Genomic DNA, 19,507 nt, shown 5'->3' on the forward strand with positions numbered 1-19,507 from the left:
CGCTCTGTTGCCCAGGCTAGAGTGCAATGGCGAGATCTCGGCTTACTCTGCAACCTCCACCTCCTGGGTTCAAGTGATTCTCCTGCCTCAGCCTCCCGAGTAGCTGAGATTACAGGCGTCCGCCACTATGCCCAGATAATTTTTTGTATTTTAGTAGAGACGGGGTTTCACCATGTGGGCCAGGCTGGTCTCGAACGCCTGAACTTGTGATTTGCCCGCCTCGGCCTCCCAAAGTGCTGGGATTACAGGCATGAGCCATTGCACCCAGCCAGAAATGCCCTCTTCTTACTCTAGGCTAGATGCAATCTGAATATGTCCTGCACAATATGGGGCTGTATCACTTACATGTAGCTCACATGCTGCTGGTTTGGAGATGTTCAGACAACCGGAGTTGATAGAGGATTAGGTAAACCTGCCAGCCAAAAGCCAGGGAATTCCAACAGGACTCAGGCAAAGACTGCAGAGGCCAGTGTGACCTTATCTAAAGGCCCTTGGCATCCCTGGGCTTAACATTCAGGGTGCAAGTATTTGTAAGCAGCTCTGCAGGTGCAGAGCACTCGTGATCGGAGAGAACTGCACAGGCTGTGAGGCTAATGTCAGGGGAGTCACCTGGCTCATGGGTGGCAGGGGCCTCGCTGGGGCTTAGCACTTGCTAAGTGCAACTCGATGCCCTCTTTTGTCACTTCAGGCTTAGCAACTTTCACTGTGGGTGGGACAGAGTCACTTGAAGAGAAGCAGGACCCTGAGGTCCATGTCAGTTCATCCTTGTTAGCACCTTCTGGGGCCTTCCTTATGGCCAGCCATCCAGCTCCATCCTTTTATGGAGGTGCCCTCAAGGATGAGGTACCAGGCTGAGGGACCCTGAGAGATGGCACCTGCTTCTGCTGAAATAGTCTGGCCGTCCTTTGTTGGAGCAAACAGGTAAGACAGATAGATCGATAGATAGATCGATCGATCGATAGATAGATAGACAGGTAGAGCGCGCAAGTGCACAAGCACTATATTCATGAACACAGCAATTCTCAAAAGCCTCAGAAACCTTGCTTCTACTCACCCAACACACAGAACCAGAGTGACCACTACTTTCTGTGCACAGTGCTGCAGATACCTTGAGGATTAAGATGCAATCAACACCCACAAGTGAAAAATAAGTTAAAATGTATATTATAAGCCCTGAGACATGAAGGGGCTCTTAGTGGCGCTGGGGGTGGGGGGACAGGTGCTGTGGGGCACTGAGAAAGCTGCCTGGAGAGAGGGCTAAGTATCCCCAAAGGCGAGGAGAGCCTGATGCATTAAGGTAGCTTGCTAGGGCTGAGAGGGGCTGTGCTGAGAGAGGGCTGGAGAGGAGTGCTGAGGCCAGAGCCTCAAAGGCCCTGTTTCTGTTAAGTCTGGGGGACCACAAAGGAGGTTTTAAGTTAGGTCTGGATGAATCCAGAGCCCCTGGGCTTTGGAAATCCATTTGGACATCTATGCAGTCGCACTAGACACTGTCTTGTCCTTAACGGGAGCACATCTATGGGGAAGGAAAGGACCTTCTAAGTTTCTTAGGGACCCTTGGTTCCCTGAGGGCTCCCTCCTGGGCCAGGTTTGGATCAGGGGCTTGAGTTCTCCTTGATCTGGGGTTCTTCAGTCTCCCCAGGTTCAGTTTGGGGACAGGCAGATCTTTTGGTGAACCACTGTGGCAGAGACCATAGACTAGCTCATGATACTCAGGTAGCTGTTAAAAACTACATTTCCCAGGCTCCCAAGGCGGCCTAGGTTCTGCTAAGCGGAAGCACTCACGGGAAACCTGGAGGTGGAAGTAACACATGCGGAGATCAGAACTTCTGGCAAGCCTAAGGTGGGGGGCCCAGATGGCAGCGTCAACAGCACTTCCACGGGAAGAGCTCCAGGGTAGGGCTGTAAGTGGGTCCTGGCTGTGTTGCCCTCACTGTGTTGGTCCTGGGTGTCTGTGCTGGTTTCTGTCTGTCCTAGAAATCCTGTAAGGTACCTGAAAACCATGGTCCCACCTCAACCATCAGAGGGGGCTCTGATGACTGCAACTCAGGACACTGAGCATAACTACCCTCCATTCCACCCTTCTGTGTCTCTCCGAGCCACTAGGAGTTCATGCTGCAGGCAAGACTTTGAATTCCTAAAGTAAAACAACATGAAGACGGACAGTTAACGGAAGCATCTCCTTATATCTGGCAGACGATTTCCTATCGTATGCAAGCAAACTCTGTAAATCAAACAATATTTTATGAGCAGTTAAGAAAGCTCTGTGGCCCTGCCACAAATCCTTTTGTGAAGTGAAGACATGCCTGGTACTGTGACTAGGAATCCTCTAATACAACTATGTTGCACCCTTTCTCAAAGAGAAGCGTTCTTCATGCATGCTATCAGGGCATGAGAAAGACCCTTACTGCTCCCTAAATTGCCTCCTGGAGGTGCTCAGGGGGCAACTTGGGTGTACTGGGGAAAAGGTGCTGGGGAGACTCGAGCTGGCAGCAGCACTTCAGGGTCATGAGCCAGGAACACCCACACCTCTGCAGACAGCCAGTGCATCAACACCATACAGACACTAGGAGAATTTCACCAGCTCCACACTCTACACACACCTTCCTATCCTGAAGATGACAATTACCCAGATGGGGAAATTACATAGAGTATTTTTCACTTAAGACTCCACCCAGGGATGTCTGGTATTTGCCTAGGGAGCATGCAAGTCTGCAGGTGAACCAGCAAGCTCCAAAGCCTTCCGAAAGTTACAACCCGGTCCCCAGAGGGCAGCGCGTGTGTGGCACACCTATGAGCCGTGACCTCCAAGCTCCATCTTCACCAAAATGCACACCAGTCAGCCAGTGCTGCCTGCCTGGACTGGTCCCGAGCCAGCACGCCCAGCCCCAAAGGCGTGATCATGAAGGGAAACACACTTGGTTCCCAAGTATGCGTTCCAGCTTCCCGGGCTGACCCGCCTCCACAGCAGCACACACAACAGGGCAGATCTGCAGCCACACTGCCTGCCCCCACCTACTACCACCTGGGCAGTTGCTAAGCCTTTCTCGGCCACTAGCCTCATGTAAAATGGTAATACGGGCACCTACCTTGTGAGGCCGTTGGGCAGATGAAATGAGTGAACATCTATCGAGCACGTGGGCCAGGGCCTGGGATGCATACACTGTAAGCACCATTCAGGTCTCAGCTCCTATTATTACCTCTGTTTGTCATGTTCACACACATGCTTGACTGCACCCTTCGTTAATCCTGGAGAAATGTGCTCTTCCCTCAAATATCCACGCCATCCATCACGGTAGGGAAGAGCATGCTGGAGACTGCAGTGCCTGTTAGATGCTCGGGCAGTCTGCTTCAAGCAGCAGCTCTAGAGACCACCGTGGGGCCGATCCGTTACCAGCTTGGCGTAAACCTGGTGGCATGTAAAACGACCCTGCACATTTTCCAGTGTTTCCAAGCCTAGGCTGATTAAGTCCCTAGCCTCGTGGCCCACACCAAGAAAAAATGTGCCCAATACGTGTATAGTGGCAAGAAGCCACCAGATCTGCACATTTTAAAAAATCTCAATTTTCACTCTGATGGTAGTTTCTTTTGCTGTGCAGAAGCTCTTTAGTTTAATTAGATCCCATTTGTCAATTTTGGCTTTTGCTGCCGTTGCTTTTGGTGTTTTAGACGTGAAGTCCTTGCCCATGCCTATGTCCTAAAGGGTATTACCTAGGTTTTCTTCTAAGGTTTTTACGGTTTTAGGTCTAACATTTAAGTCTCTAATCCATCTTGAATTAATTTTTGTATAAGGAGTAAGGAAAAGATCCAATTTCAGCTTTCTACTTATGGCTAGCCAATTTTCCCAGCACCATTTATTAAATAGGGAATCCTTTCCCCACAGAATAGGAGAAAATTTTTGCAATCTTCTCATCTGACAAAGGGCTAATATCCAGAATCTACAAAGAACTCAATCAAATTTACAAGAAAAAAACAAACAACCCCATCAAAAAGTGGGCAAAGGGTATGAACAGACACTTCTCAAAAGAAGACATTCATACAGCCAACAGACACATGAAAAAATGCTCATCATCACTGGCCATCAGAGAAATGCAAATCAAAACCACAATGAGATACCATCTCACACCAGTTAGAATGGCGATCATTAAAAAAATCAGGAAACAACAGGTGTTGCAGAGGATGTGGAGAAATAGGAACACTTTTACATTGTTGGTGGGATTGTAAACTAGTTCAACCATTGTGGAAAACAGTGTGGTGATTCCTCAAGGATCTAGAACTAGAAATTCCATTTGACCCGGCCATCCCATTACTGGGTATATACCCAAAGGATTATAAATCATGCTGCTATAAAGACACATGCACACGTATGTTTACTGTGGCACTATTCACAATAGTAAAGACTTGGAATCAACCCAAATGTCCATCAGTGACAGACTGGATTAAGAAAATGTAGCACATATACACCATGGAATACTATGCAGCCATAAAAAAGCATGAGTTCGTGTCCTTTGTAGGGACATGGATACAGCTGGAAACCATCATTCTCAGCAAACTACTGCAAGAACAGAAAATCAAATATCGCATGTTCTCACTCATAGGTGGGAACTGAACAATGAGATCACTTGGACACAGAAAGGGGAACATCACACACCGGGGCCTATGGTGGGGGGTGGGGGAGGGATAGCATTAGGAGATATACCTAATGTAAATGACGAGTTAATGGGTGCAGCACACCAACAGGGCACATGTATACACGTTAACAAACCTGCACGTTGTGCACATGTACCCTAGAATATAAAGTATAATTTTCAAAATCTTATGAAGATTAATATTCAGGTAGGAGCTCGAGAAGTTGCTGATTGTTGACAGATGGGGAGTGGACAGTGTGTGTCATTCATAAATTCATTGTTCAACACAGCTTACTGCTTCTGCACCAGCAGCATTGACAAGAATGAGAATGACCTTCTGCGCTCGCAGGGTCCTTGTAGTGTCTGGTTAAACATCCCTGTTTTATAGATGAGGGGTCTGAGACTCAGGAGGGTTGAGTGATGGGCTCACTCCTGTCCCCGGCCCTCTCCGCTGCCCCTCACTGCAGGGGTGTGGACGCTGAGTGTGGCTAGGAAATGGGACTCCAGCTTGAATAGGGCATCACTAAATCTCTCAACACGCAGGCCCTGCCTGAGAGTTCATGAGGAGTTGGATCATCCGCTGACATCCTCAGAGTCAATGCCGAGGATGCAATATCCTTTCTCGTGTCTCTACGGTCTCACACTTCCAAGTCTAATTGGAGAACCACCTTCGCTGGGCACTACATTGGATCCTGCAATCTGAACTCACCCAACTCCTTCCTCTGCTCTAATCAGACATTGTTAGGACTCAATGTTTTTGCTATTTGGTTTGATGATTGGTTTACTAGCTTATTCCCATCTCCCACTGAGACAGAGGACCCGAGAGAGGGCACGGAGAGTAGGCTCCACACACAGAGAGACATTTTCTTTCACCAGTGTATCCAAAGCAGGGTGGCAGTGCCCAGCACACAGTAGGTGCTCAGCAGGCTGCAGGTGAGTGAATTCTGACGTACAATGGTAGCCCCTAAACCCTCCACATAGGTGGCATGCTGGCATGGCAAGACACTTGGAGGGTGGTGGGGATACAGAAACGTTACAGAGCAAACACTTCGCTTTTACTTAAGACCGGACGTTTACTATAAATGTAGGTGTTGGTCAGGATTTGTGGGCAGTTCAAATGGGCTCCATTGCCTCCCTGCCCACCCTCCATTGTCTTGGATTGGTAACTCATTCCCACCCACCCCTTCCCCGGCCTCCATCAGGGCCTTAATTCACTGGGAGCAGAACAAGTGACCTAATGCGCAAAAGAACGAATGAATAGATAGTACTATATAAAGCCTTCCTAAGGTTGGTCTGTCTGCTTTGATCAACTGATGTCAGGATCCAGAATCAGTGTTGAAGTTAAAACCAAGAACACAACGTGGAGGCCATGGTGGGAGCCAGGGCTGGGAAGCTTGAGTGCAGCGCAAGTGGCCAGAAAACAAACCCAGAAAGATCAGGCCGCCCTGACAGATGCTTTCCACGGGAAGGAGGCTCACGTACCCCGCAGATGAACTATGAGCTTCCTGCTTTTAGAATTTTCTTGTGAAGTTGGAACTGTACATTAGCGCCTTCATCGGTAGGGGTGGGAGGTTTGTGCTTGTTTGGAATAATCAGGTCCATGTGGCTGGGACCATGTACATGAGCACAATGGAAACATGGAGGCCAGAAAGCACGGCCCTGCAGGCTGGGGCAGCCCAGGTCCCGAGTTCCAGGGTTGCTGACTCTGCCAGATGGGGGGCTGTGGGCGAGCTTCGCCCAGCTGTGCCTCCGCTGTGAAGCAGGAAGGCCTTTCCACCCCTGAAATTCTATGACTTACGTCCCAGTCACAAAAAGAGCTTCAGTGTCAAAGTAAAGGAATTTTCCCCCTTGGAAAGGCATTAGCTAATACGTACATGAACTGGAGTTGTTTAAAATATGTATGTGTGGCCGGGAGCGGTGGCTCAAGCTTGTAATCTCAGCACTTTGGGAGGCCAAGGCGGGTGGATCACGAGGTCAGGAGATCAAGACCATCCTGGCTAACATGGTGAAACCCCGTCTCTACTAAAAATACAAAAAACTAGCCGGGCGTGGTGGCGGGCGCCTGTAGTCCCAACTACTCGGAGGCTGAGGCCGGAGAATGGCGTGAACCCAGGAGGCGGAGCTTGCAGTGAGCCGAGATAGCGCCACTGCACTCCAGCCTGGGCGACACAGCAAGACTCCGTCTCAAAATAAAATAAATAAAATAAAATAAAATATGTATGTGTATATATTTATTGGTATATTTACTAGTAAACTTTTACTAGCATATATTTACTAGTACATTTTTATTTCAGCATAGTTGTTTTCCCAATAATTAGTAAAAAAAAAATTTTTTTAATCGTAATTATGGTAAGTGGGTTATTTAAAAATACAATGTCTGCTCATTAAAAAGTTTTAAAAGCACTCTGCTGTTTAATCCTGCTGCTACATCACAATATTTGGAATTGTGCTCAGAGTTTCTTCTGTGAGTACAGAAGTAGACTGTGCTGCAGAAACAAACATGTTCTTTCTGTTAGGTCTGACAAAGGACCTGATGATATTTTTGTTATAGAAAAAAATCCTCTTCTAGCTGGGTACAATGGCTTACCCCTGTAATTCCAACACTTCGGGAGGCTGAAGCAGGAGGATCACTTGAATCCAGGAGTTTGAGACCAGTCTGGGAAACATTGTAAGATCTCATCTCTACTAAAAATTTTAAAAATTAGCTGGGTGTGGTGGTGCGCAACTGTAGTCCTAGCTACTTGGGAGACTGAGGCGGGTGGATGGCTAGAGCGTAGGAATTTGAGGCTGCAGTGAGCCATGTTTGTGCCGCTGCATTCCAGCCTAGGCAACAAAGCAAAATCCTGTCTCAAAAACAAACAAAAACAAAAAACAAAACAAAAAAATCCCTCTTCTGCACCTTGGTTTCCTCATCTATAAAATTTGGAGGAATAGTGGATTTGAATCTGTTCACACCTAGGATGTAGAAGGTGGGATCCCACACACTCATTCTGCTTCTCTGTCCAGGGCCAACAGAGGAGCCAACTCTGCTGAATATCCCATGCAGTGGCCCTTTCTGCAACATAGGAGGCCTTGCCAAGCAGCAAGGAGGAGACCCAGGCATGAACAGACACTCTCTCCTAGCACCAACTGGCTGCCACCTAGCACTTCCCTGAGATGTTGAAAAGAATGGAGGGCCACACATATCCACAAGGATGTCCAATGGAGATGGTCTAAGGGCCCTCTTCCTAGGTACTTTAAGTTAAAACGGTTTCTTTTTTTTTTTTTTTGAGACGGAGTCTCGCTCTGTCCCCCAGGCTGGAGTGCAGTGGCCGGATCTCAGCTCACTGCAAGCTCCGCCTTCCGGGTTTACGCCATTCTCCTGCCTCGGCCTCCTGAGTAGCTGGGACTACAGGCGCCCGCCATCTTGTCCAGCTAGTTTTTTGTATTTTTTAGTAGAGACGGGGTTTCACCATATTAGCCAGGATGGTCTCGATCTCCTGACCTCCTCCCAAAGTGCTGGGATTACAGGCTTGAGCCACCACGCCCGGCCCTAAGTTAAAACGGCTTCCTACTGGCTTTGCAGAAATGCCATAATCTTCACATTAACGATGGGAGGTAGTAACTTCCCCACTCGACAGAGGAGCCAATGGAAGCTCACAGAAGCTAGTAAGTAATAAAAATTCTAAATCGCCAAAGTTCTTCACAATGATTATCTTTTACTGTCAGAAATATGGGGTCCTTGCTGATGGGCCCTAGCACTTCTCTGCATGCCAGGTGCCATGCTGGAAACCTTGGATTCACTTACTCCTGGGAGCTGCAGTTCACCTCTGGGAGGCAGATACCAGAAAAGCTCCATTTCGCAGCAAGGTTTCTGCAGATACAGAACTTATCTTGCCTGTCAGTGTGGGTCATGGAAAAACTTACAGCTGAACAGACTGGGGATTAAATCCCCATTCTGGCCCAAAGTCGAGATTTCAACTTTTAAGCATCGATCAGTCATGTCATCTACAAAATGGGGACGAACATTTGGGTACCACAGTGAGGGGTACCTTACCCCGGACCTTGGAGAATAAAACTCATATGGATACTTCAAAGACAAGTGTAGAGAAGCCAAATTAAAGAAACAGAATGAGTCTCCAGCCAGGAAGATCCAAGGATTGCTTGACTGGGTATCTCCGGCACGTATTAAAAGTTGTAGTTAATCGTGTGTGTAATTTTAATGTGTCTCCCCTGCTAAGCTGTAAGTTCAGGGGCACAGGAACCCAATCCATCCTTCTCTACCTTTGTCCCGGGCACCTGGTCACATGACAAGCACTCAATAAATGAATGAACGAGATGGAGCTAAGGAAAGAATGTGTCAGAGAGGTCAGCCAGGAAAATCCAGATAAATGAGGCTGATGTCACAGTACCATCCAAGCTCTGGCCAGGAGAGGACCTGCTGGCAAAGAGCCCGCTACTAATAATACAGATACCCTGCAGGTGTGTGCCCAGGCTGGTCACGCTCAAACATTCTGGGCCCTCGGGCTACTACTTGTAATAAGATGAATGAACTGGCCTCTGGGGTCACACCAGGTCTGTGAGCTGGTATGAGCTAATTCTGTCAAGGAATGAGCCTGCTCTTGCAATGTAGCCAGACCCGGGGCCACAGCAGGTAGGTCAGGCGAAGAGACCTGCCCACTACATCTCTCTGGGCAGCCCACTGGCCACTAGAGAGATGGTCCTTAAACCTCCGAGCTGCAGGATTTGCTGCTACTTTTATCTAGAATACCTACTTTGCAAGGTTTGGCTGCAAGGATGTAAATAATGAAAAAGACCAGCTCAAAGTGTGTGCTTAACAAACAGTGCCATGATTATTGCTCCTTAAGGCACACATCTCATCAATGACTGAGTCAGGATTCCACAAATAAAGATGTGCTGTTTTCCGTCCCATGGAGCTGACAATGAAGAGTGCAGATAAGGACCATGGTGAATCGAACAGGCTAAGTCTAGCAGATCTACAGCAGAAAGGGGAGTTCATGATGAGCAGGAAGGCCTGGGGTAGAGCTCATGGAGACGGTGGAAGATGAACACATGGCGAATCAGCACCAGTGGCCATATGGCCCTCCTTGGGGACAGTGGTCACATGTCTGTGGTGTGGCTGGCACAATGACCAAATGCCACAGCCAACATCCTATGATGCTTGACATCTTACGCAGTGAACTGTCCTGCCTTTGATACTGGCGGCAGCCTGATGACAGACACCGGATGCATGAAAAGGCGAAGGGAGCATGAGGTCTAGATGCAGAGGAGGAAGGAACATGGGGTTTAGGGATGGCGATGAAGAGCGGAGGCTTTGCAAGGATGGACCCTCAGGTACTTACTTTTTTTCAGAGTAAAAGGAGGGGCTTGTTGATCTAGAGAGGGAAGCATTCCTCTGGCCTGTAGCTAGTTACCTAATCTCTGGTCCTGGGACCTTTTTGCTTTGATGTCTGTGGTGGCAGCTCCAGCTTGCTAGTCAGTTGCCAACCCCAAACCCAAGATGCAAGGGGGTGGGATGGGCACAGGGTTTGTTCCAATTCCTTCCTTGACCTACCTTTTTTCCAAAGGTTGGCATGGTCCCGTGGAATATGGTGGGCCCCATGATGTTCTTGCTTTACAGTATTGGATAAGGTAACAAAATGTAGATTGAGAAAGAACAGGCAATAGGAAGGGGACATACACGTACACACACAACGAGGAAGCTTTCTGGCTGAAAAGAGAGTGGAACATCTTTTTATCGTTCCAATGTACAAACACTGAATTTGCGGTGTCAAAGCAAGGCGACTTCTTGAAAATGGAAAGGATGACCACATTATGTACACGGGTGTGAGAACGTTTCACCCAGAGAACTACAAAGCATGCATGCATATACATACCCGACTTGGGTACTGTCGCGATATGGCAGCACTGAAAATATACTACAGAAGGATCTTCTGCCGCTGATAAGGACTATTCTAAAAAATAAAAAGAAGAACAAACAACAAACACACTAAATGCAAAGACTCAAGCTAAAAAACAAAATCTACAGCAATTAAGCATTCATGGCATTCATAGCAGTATCTGCACGCTCCCACCACCTCCTCTGGCAGATGGTATTCTGCTCTCCTTGCAAAATGCAACCCCAGCATGGCAGAAGTGGGCTGCCTCTCCCCATCCCAATATTAACATGTGAGACAACAGCAAGGGTCACTGATGAGTACACCTGCACCCCTTCTCCTGCAAGACCTGCTTGCTGTGGGCTGCACATGCAAGAGGGAGCAGAGAGAGCTGAGTCCAGGGTGGCCAGGGCTGGGTGAGCAGTCATGCCACATTTAAACCACTGATTTCTCTTTTGCAGTAAACAATGCAAGAGCAATAGCGCCAGAAACTATGAGCAGGAAAGACATTCAGAGGCCATTATGACCATTCGATTTTTCATCTGCTGGCAACATGTTAGGTTCTGAGAATAGATTAAGGGAACAATTACATAATCAGTCTTAGCCTCCATTCCTGCTATAAAGATACTACTGGAAACAGTTCTGCATGATGGTCTTATGCAATCAAAAGCCACTTAAAAAAAAAACATTAAAACAAAAACAAAAACCCTCAAAGCACTTATCCTGGCATCTGAGAATAACTTTTGCCAAAGGGAACTGCTGATGAAAAACTGGAGCAATGAGTGGAAGAGATTTACAAACAACATTCTTTGTAGCACCAAGTCAATACACATCATATAAGGAAGCTTATTTCCTTTTGTCATCCTTTCTTTCGACAACCATAAGACGACCAGGGAAAATGGTACTACCACATGCATCAGGGTTCGGGGACTTCAACTCTGTTGTAAAACTAAGAAATCAAATTGTCCTGGGATGGAGTCTAGTTCCCTGGCATGGCAAAGCAGGCCCTGTGTCTTCCGGTGTCTGTCTCTCCAGTTTCAACACCCCCAGAATTTCCCTGATTTTACCATCCTACCCATGCTGAGGTGCTGACAGCACCCCCACCTGAACAAAAAGTCTCGCTGTTTTATACTTGTGTTCTTTGCATGCTATTTCTTCTGCCTATATGCCCCACCTTGAAACACCCAGTGAACTCCTATTCATTCTTCCAAACCTAGCTCAGAAGTACCCCTCCACGGAGTGTTTCCTGCCCCTCTTCATGGAGTTACTTGTTCCCTTTTTGGTAACTGTCTCCAACTCCCCATTCACACGTCCAGGAGGGCATGGATGTGATCCACACTGCTAATCGTTTTCCTCCCTCCTTTACTAGAGGGTGAGTCCAGGCAGGGGTTTAGTGCACGGTGGCCCCTCCGTCTACGTATGTGTATTAGATGGCACTGAAATGCAGTGGGCCTCAGAGCAGCAACACTTGAGTATCTGTCATGGGAGGGCAGGGCTGCAGGCATCCTATGCAACCAAAAGCCACTTCTGGTGTCAATTCCATAGCAGTTCATATCCACAGTGGTTAATGGGATGGGACCAAAGTAACACACGTAGCTTCGAACACCAGCGTCACTTTTGTTTGACCTCGGTCAGCTTACTAACGCTTCTGAGCCTCATTCTGCCCTTCTAAAAAATGCAATAAAATTAGTAACTATCTTATTGGAAAGCTGTAAGAGTACATGAGTCCATACTCGGAGAACCCTCAGAATGGCAACTGGCAAATAGTACACACTCAACAAAACCATCTTTACTGCAGAAGAGCTGCCTGGGGTAGGATTCAGGTTTTCCAGCCTAGTCCGTGGACTCAGAACCTCTTCAGACCTCTGTGCTAAATACTCAAGCCTGCTCAGACCTGGAAGGCTGTGCTGCCAGGAAGCTGAAGGACCTCACGCACGGGGTCTCTCTACATCGGCGTAGCATGAGATGTGCACAGAGATGCTGCTGAAGGGAGATGCTGCCCACCAGATACCACAGGCCCTGATCCTGGTCACTGTCGAGGACAGAGCGTCATGTCCAGAGTGGACTGTCAAGGCCTAAAGGGCCAGGGGTTACATGAATCATGAGCACACCCTGCTGAACACCAGCCACGCTCCTTGGGCTCGCCTGCATGGAGCCCAGCAACAGAGCTTCTCATGCTGCAATGCCCTGTAAATTCACCCACAGAGACATAACAGCCAATACTTATTAAGTACTGATTACGTGCCAAATTCTAAGTGCTTTAACTGATGAGGCACGTCAAGTCAGCGACGTACCAAAGGAGATGCACAGCAGGTGGGGCAGGGAGGAGACTGGAACTTGAGTCCTTTACCACTACCAATGCCCTTCCCGCGTGACTGGGTACCCACGGACTTCTTAGATACTAATAAGTCTGCCTTCATCCACGTGTTCTAGGTCGGCTTTCCAGCCTGGCCTGTGGGTCACCATGCCCAGTGCAGGGAGAGGCAAGAGGGTGACAGATCACACATCCCTGACCTTGGAGCTGCTGGAGCCGGGGAGGACTGCTCAGCCTGGACCCCTCCCCAGATGGAAGGGCATAGGCTCTCCACACCCTCACTGCCACTCCCTGCCATCTACCCAGGACAAAGGCCTGGAGCGACTCATTCCCGTGTCACCGGGCATCGATGTCCTCTGCAACACAGTGGCAGGAATGTGTTGAACAAACTCCACTGGTTTAGCGATGCTGCATTTTCGTCACTACTCATGCTAAGGTGTCCTTCCTTCCCACACACTAAACTTGTTTGGATGTTTTTAATAGAACAAGAAAATGAGAATAAAAATGCGAGTGCAATCCAAGTCTTCCTTCCAATCTTTCAGCCACGAGGTGCCTATCAGTAAATGGGCTGCTTGTTCTATTAAATGAGCACTCACTCTGGGTGGTCCGCACCATTATGTCTAGGAGATGCTGACAACATGGAACTCATTCCAGAAAAACATGTTATTTTACTGCATAGGTCAAGTTTAGCAACTATGAATATGGACTGTTTCTCTACAATTCCAGTAGGGTTGCTACTTTCCTGGTTGGCCAGTCTCAAGCGGCTGGAGGAAGAAGGGAGTAAGGCGTGTCACATCTTTGGGCTCTTCCCCTCCCTTCTCCAATCATTTCATGGACCCTCAGTTTCTGCAGGGGCCAGAGGAGGAATTCACAGCAGAGACCCGCACAGAGGCTCTGGCTCTGTAGCCGGTTTGCCAGTGGAGCTTCCAAGAACACATCATACGTGTTTCCTGAAGTAGTTCTGGCATCTGGGAGGGACTGCAGGTGTGAACCACAGCGGGCAAGTAGCAGCAAGTGATGGCTCCCGTCTTCTTGGCTTCTTACACTGGGAAACCTTGAACAGCATGGTTCTGACAACACGTCCCCTGTGATCAACCGTTATGTTTAGAACCTGTGGGGTTCATGTGAATTTGCAGCTTTTCTCTTTATAAACATTATGGAAATATTCATGGTAATGGAGATACACAAGAAAAGAATCAGATGTTTGCCTCCTGGAAGGTACATCTATTATCTGAGAAAGAGTTCAATCAGATGACATAAACAAGCACAGTTCACTTCCGCTGTCAGACGCTGACCACCCTCACGTCTTTGCCTCCAACCTCGGCAGCTCTCTTCTCTGACGCCCAAATGGCATATGCAAAAAGCCCAAATCATTTCCTGTGACATACAACACTTTACTTGGAGTTGAGATGACCAGAAAATATTACATGAAAGATGATGACTTCAAAAGAGGAATTAATTCCAGGGAGATGGATCTTTAAGGAATTAAAGGTCACATTTCCACATGAACATCTGCCAGAGAAAAAAATAGCAAAGGAAAACATTCCCTGGGGCTACAGCCCACATGGACAAAGCATCTTGGATACACAATGCTTCCTGAAACGTCCAGGGATCTTCATGAGTGCTCGGACCGTCCAGCTTTCTTCTTCACGCAGCCTCATTGCCACACTCTTCGCAAAGCGCTTCTGGTATGAGGGATCTTGCGGCTTCAGACCACAAAGCTTCCACAGCCACAATTAGCTCCCAAGACGCTGAGTGTCCAGAACAGCCAGGAGAGGCACAACGACACCACCTAGGTGACAGAGCACCACAGACCACTTTTCACCAAATCTGCTTTTACCCCCCCAGCCCAGCACTGGCGATGTCTACAACGGCAACGTCTCTCACCGGCCAGGATCCTCAAGTATTTCCTCTTTTGCCAAAACACCAGAGGCCTGTTCTATTTCCAGCCCCCTGGGGAGTCTCTGTTGGTTGTGAGAAGGTCTCATCTCTTCCAGGTGAAATGTTCCATTACAACAGAAATATTCTCTTGAGGACATAAAAACAAGCAACTAACTCCAGGAGGCAGAGGAAAGAAAACCACATCTGCAGTAACGGGGGAGGTGAATCCAGTGATACCCAAACACAGCCCAGCAGTGTCCACAGCCCAGGGGTCTGTAATCGGCACTAGGCACACATGCAAAAATTCTGTGGCTCATTCCCTCCACGCCCACAAGGCAAGAAAGAATACGCCTACAAAGCTGATGTTCTGGGTTCAACTGTGCTCCCCAAATGACATGTTGAAACCCTAAGCCCCAGGACCTGCGGTTGTGGCCTTATTTGTAAATACAGTAGCCTCCCCTTATCCATATGGGATGTGTTCCAAAACCCGCAGGGGATGTCTGAAACCACAGATAGCACTGACGCCTGTATGTACTATGTTTTTTCCTTTGCAATCACTTCATATAGGGCGGGTAGTGAGACCATGTAGATATGCTGGACTAAGGGCTGACTCATGTCCCAGATCAGAGTGGGAGGGCAGGAGATTTCGCCATGCTACTCATGCAATCGAGCACTTACGAATTGTTGGTGGAATTTTCCATTTAATATTTTCAGACCATGCAGTTGACTGTGGACAAGAAGGGATTGCTGCAGTGTCTTTGCAGATGTTATCAAGTAAGGATGAGGTCCTACTGAGTCAGAGTGGGCTTTCAATCCAATGGCTGGTGTCCTTACAAGGGGCAAGAAATTTGGAGACACCTAGACACACACAAAGGGAAGGCGGCCACCTGATGGTGGAGACAGAGACGGGAGCGATGCAGCTACAAGCGCCAAAGACACCAAGGCTCACCAACACCACCGGAAGCTGGAAGAGTCGAGAGCTGATTCTTCCCTTGGGGCTGAGGGAATATGGCCCAGAGCTTTCAGTCTCCAAAACAGGGAGAGAACCCCTTGTTGTTGTCTTAATCACCCAGTTAGTGGCACCTTGTGGCGCAGCCCTGGAAAGGGACACAGATCTCCCTGGCATGGCTCTGGGCCACACGCCCCAGCTCAGCAGGTCCTCTGCACACCACACTATGAGCACTGTGCACAGAGATGGTGAAGCAGTAAAGGCCAACGTCCGGAGACAAATGAATATTATGAAATCTGGAAAACCCGTTCTCTTCCCAGCTCCACTCTGACCCCTTTTCCCACAGTCGTTCCTTCCTCCTCTCACAATGCTTTATTAAAAACTGGAAGAGGGGGACCTGACCCGTTTCCGTCTCTTCTCAATGGCTGGCAATGGCATAATGAGAGTTGAATGAAAACACCATCAACAACAACAAAATGTTCTTGTTTACTCTATTTAAATGCTCATGAGCTACTGGGGGGACGTTTTCCTCCTTAGGAACGACTCCTCTCACTGTTGGATGTGCGTCATCTGGGTACAAGGGCAAAGTGGAGAATCGGTAGGGGCTCCAAGAACATTCTCCACAGAGCGATCTGTTCCCTTCTGACTGGAGTTGGAAGGAGATGCTATTCCAGGGCAGGAGCTGGGAAGAAGGGGTCTCATGGACAAGAAGGCACTAGAACAAGGAGCCTGAAAGTGCCCAGGAGGCCTAGGAGGCACCATGGGATTCTAACAGGTGGGAATAGGAGGAAAAGAAGCACGGCTTAACCCTGTGAAGTGTGGAGCTGCACAAGGTGTCTGGAGCCAGGGAACTGGGGGACATGAGTTAAATAGTCTGATGCATCTAAGAATCTGTGCAAAGTAGCCCACAAATACCACATGGTGGTACTGTTACTGGTGGAGGCATTAGTCTTCTCTTCATTGACTATGACTGCCACCTCCACCACCACACTTCCATGACCACAAGATCACTGCTACCACAGTGCAGGACAGGCCTCCCCACCTGCTAAGAAGGCACACCTTATCCTACAGTCTAGGGAGTGGCAAATTTCTGATAAACAAGTTATATAATCTTCCTCTTCTCCTCCCTCCCTCCCTTACACAAATATTTTCTGAGCACTTAATCCATGCCAGACATTGTACTAGGTGCTGGGGATCTGATGATGAATGGCCCAGCTAAGAACTCCCTCCTTGCAAAGCTTAGGGGTGGTTGGGAGATACCTCCACGCAGAGGTGTAAGTTCTCTGATGGGAAGTAGGGGGCGCTACTGAGCACACAGGAAGAATAACCCAGCCTAAAGGAGCCAAGGTGGATCCCTGGAGCAAGTGGTAACCGAGACCTCAGGGATAAGTGGCAACCAGTCTACAGTGAGAAGATATGCTGGTGGGAAAACTAGCATGAGTCAGGTTGGGAGAAAGAGCATATTCAAGGAACTGAGTGAATAATAAATGTTCATGGACCTCCACGTGCCTGACTCACCAGTGTTTCCACTCCCCTCTGTACAACCCTTTGACCAACACTCCTGACTCACGCAAAACTCAGGCTGGTAGGCTGTTTGCCACCAACCCCCATCGAGTTGTGTACTTACTAAGGGTCACTTACATATGGCCCAATCCTGTTTATGTCAGTTGTATTATTATTTATATTTGCACTTGTTTATTGAAGATTGTGCACTGCTGAGCACCATGGCTCACGCCTGTAATCCCAGAACTTTGGAAAGCCGAGGTGGGAGATCACATGAACTCAAGAGTTCGAGACCAGCCTAAGCAACATAATGAAACCTTGTTTCTACTAAGAATCAAAAAAATTAGCTGGGTGTGGTGGCACACGCCTGTAGTCCCAGCTACAAGAGGCTGAGGTAGGAGGATCACTTGAGCCCAGGAGTTCAAGGCTGCAGTGGGCTATGATTGTGCCACTGCATTCCTGGGTGACAGAGCAAGACCTCGTCTTAAAAAATAAAAATAAAAATAAAAATAAAAGTGTGCGCACAAACTAAAGAATGTGGAAAATAAAGAGAAATGTTGTTAAAATTTTTTGTTTAATACTGGATGCGTTAAAAAATATTCACACAAGGCAAGTCATTAAACAACAAAAAAAAAACTGCAGTTGAAATAGGTATGAGCAAGACTGCAAAAGATTAGGAAAAAACTGGAAACATCCAAACAGATTTTGCACTCAGATTCTTGGGCCACTTTTGTGAAGTCCCATGTGGACATCCCAGCAATGGCTGGGGACAACGAGGACATAAGGAAGTAGATGCCACAGACAGACTGTGATCTGTGGACCCCACACAAAGGAAAGGCACGGCACGAAAAGCTGCAGAATGGACCATCACTCACCGGCTTAAATGCCAGCACAACATCTAAGCTGTGCAAGAGACTTCTGTGGGTATTTCCTGCGGCATTTACTAACCCAGCGATTACTGTGAATAATTCAGCAGAGCTGAGGGTGGCATGGGGGAGAAGCGTTAGTCCAACTGTGAGGCCGGCTGGAGAAAGGCCTCCTGAGCCCTGCGGGAAAGTCAAGGTTTGGGAGTCCCCAGCTTAAGGTAGGGATTGCAGCCATAGCATGGAGGAGGACCACTCACAGGAGTGGAGTGGGATGAGGAGCGAGGAGGGTCTGGGACGGGGCGGGAGGAAGGTGGGCAGGGAGGAAGGCAGGCGGTGTCACATGGGCAGAAAAGCTCTCCAAGTCAGAGCACCACAAACTGGGTGGCTTCAACAGAAATGTATTGTCTCACAGTTCTGGGGGCTAGAAGTCCAAGATCTAGGTGTCAGCAGGCCCACGCTCCATTTGAAGGCACTGGGGAGGGTCTGCTCCAGGCCTGTCTCCCAGCTACTGGTGGCTCCACGGCTTGTGGCAGCATCGTTCCAATCTTCACATAGCATTCTCCCTGTGTGCCTCTGTGCTCCAGTTTTCCCTTACTTCAACAGACTGGGGCTTTTGCTCTGTCACCCAGATCAGAGGGCAGTGCCATGATCTTAGCTCACTGCTGCCTTGAATTCCTTTGCTCAAGTGATCCTCCTGCCTCGGTCTCCCAAACTGCTGGGACTATAGATGTGAGCCACGACACCTGGCTTCAATTTCCTCTTTCTATAAGGATATCGGTCGTATTGGATTAGGGCCCACCCTACTCCAGTATAACCTCATCTTAGCGAATTATATCTGCCACAACTCTGTTTCCAAAGAAACTCACATTCTGAGGTACAAGGAATTAGGACCTCAACACAGGAATTTTGGGGGCTAAGGTAAAGGGAGAACAAGAGGAGTTTGATGTCACAGAAGTGAGAATGTCCGGCCAGGCGTGGTGGCTCAAGCCTGTGATCCCAGCACTTTGGGAGACCGAGGTGGGCAGATCACCTGAGGTCAGGAGTTCAAGACCAGCCTGGCCAACACAGTGAAACTCCATCTCTACTAAAAATACAAAAATTAGCTGGGCGTGGTGGCAGACACCTATAATCCCAGCTACTTGGGAAGCTCAGGCAGGAGAATCATTTGAACCCAGGAAATGGAGGCTGCAGTGAGCCAAGATCATACCACTGTACTCCAGACTGGGTGACAGAGGGAGACGCTGTCTCAAAAAAAAAAAAAAGAAGTCAGGAAGTCCTTTTGGAATCCCCTCCCCTCCTGCTCAGCCAGAACAGCCCTAGTAGCTGCATCCTGAAGTGTGGTCCAGCCCTGAGTCATCTGCTAGCTATAATTACTGTTTTCTTCTCAACGTGTTGCAGACCAGTGGTGGAGACCAAGGACTGACGTCTCCTCTGGGCTCCCAGGCTAAGCAGAAGATTAAAACAGAACCGCCGATAGGGTTTGGCTGTGTCCC

The 19,507-nt window shown here is 48.4% G+C and overlaps 1 protein-coding gene across 2 annotated transcripts in view; it reads right to left on the minus strand.

Moving 5' to 3' along the window:
• CABLES1 (Cdk5 and Abl enzyme substrate 1) overlaps positions 1–19,507 on the minus strand; it is a 130,338-nt gene that overhangs the window by 35,902 nt on the left and 74,929 nt on the right. The window contains exon 4 of one of the 2 annotated variants that reach the window (XM_033178141.1): positions 10,502–10,579. The exons of the other annotated variant lie outside the window; for it this stretch is intronic. Within the exon in view, the coding sequence (XP_033034032.1) occupies positions 10,502–10,579 (78 nt within the window). The remainder of the gene's footprint in view (positions 1–10,501; positions 10,580–19,507) is intronic. 2 annotated transcript variants of the gene reach the window in all.

The sequence above is a fragment of the Trachypithecus francoisi genome, unplaced genomic scaffold (genome assembly GCF_009764315.1).
Source record: "Trachypithecus francoisi isolate TF-2019V2 unplaced genomic scaffold, Tfra_2.0 Lachesis_group19, whole genome shotgun sequence".
NCBI classification, from domain to species: domain Eukaryota; kingdom Metazoa; phylum Chordata; class Mammalia; order Primates; family Cercopithecidae; genus Trachypithecus; species Trachypithecus francoisi.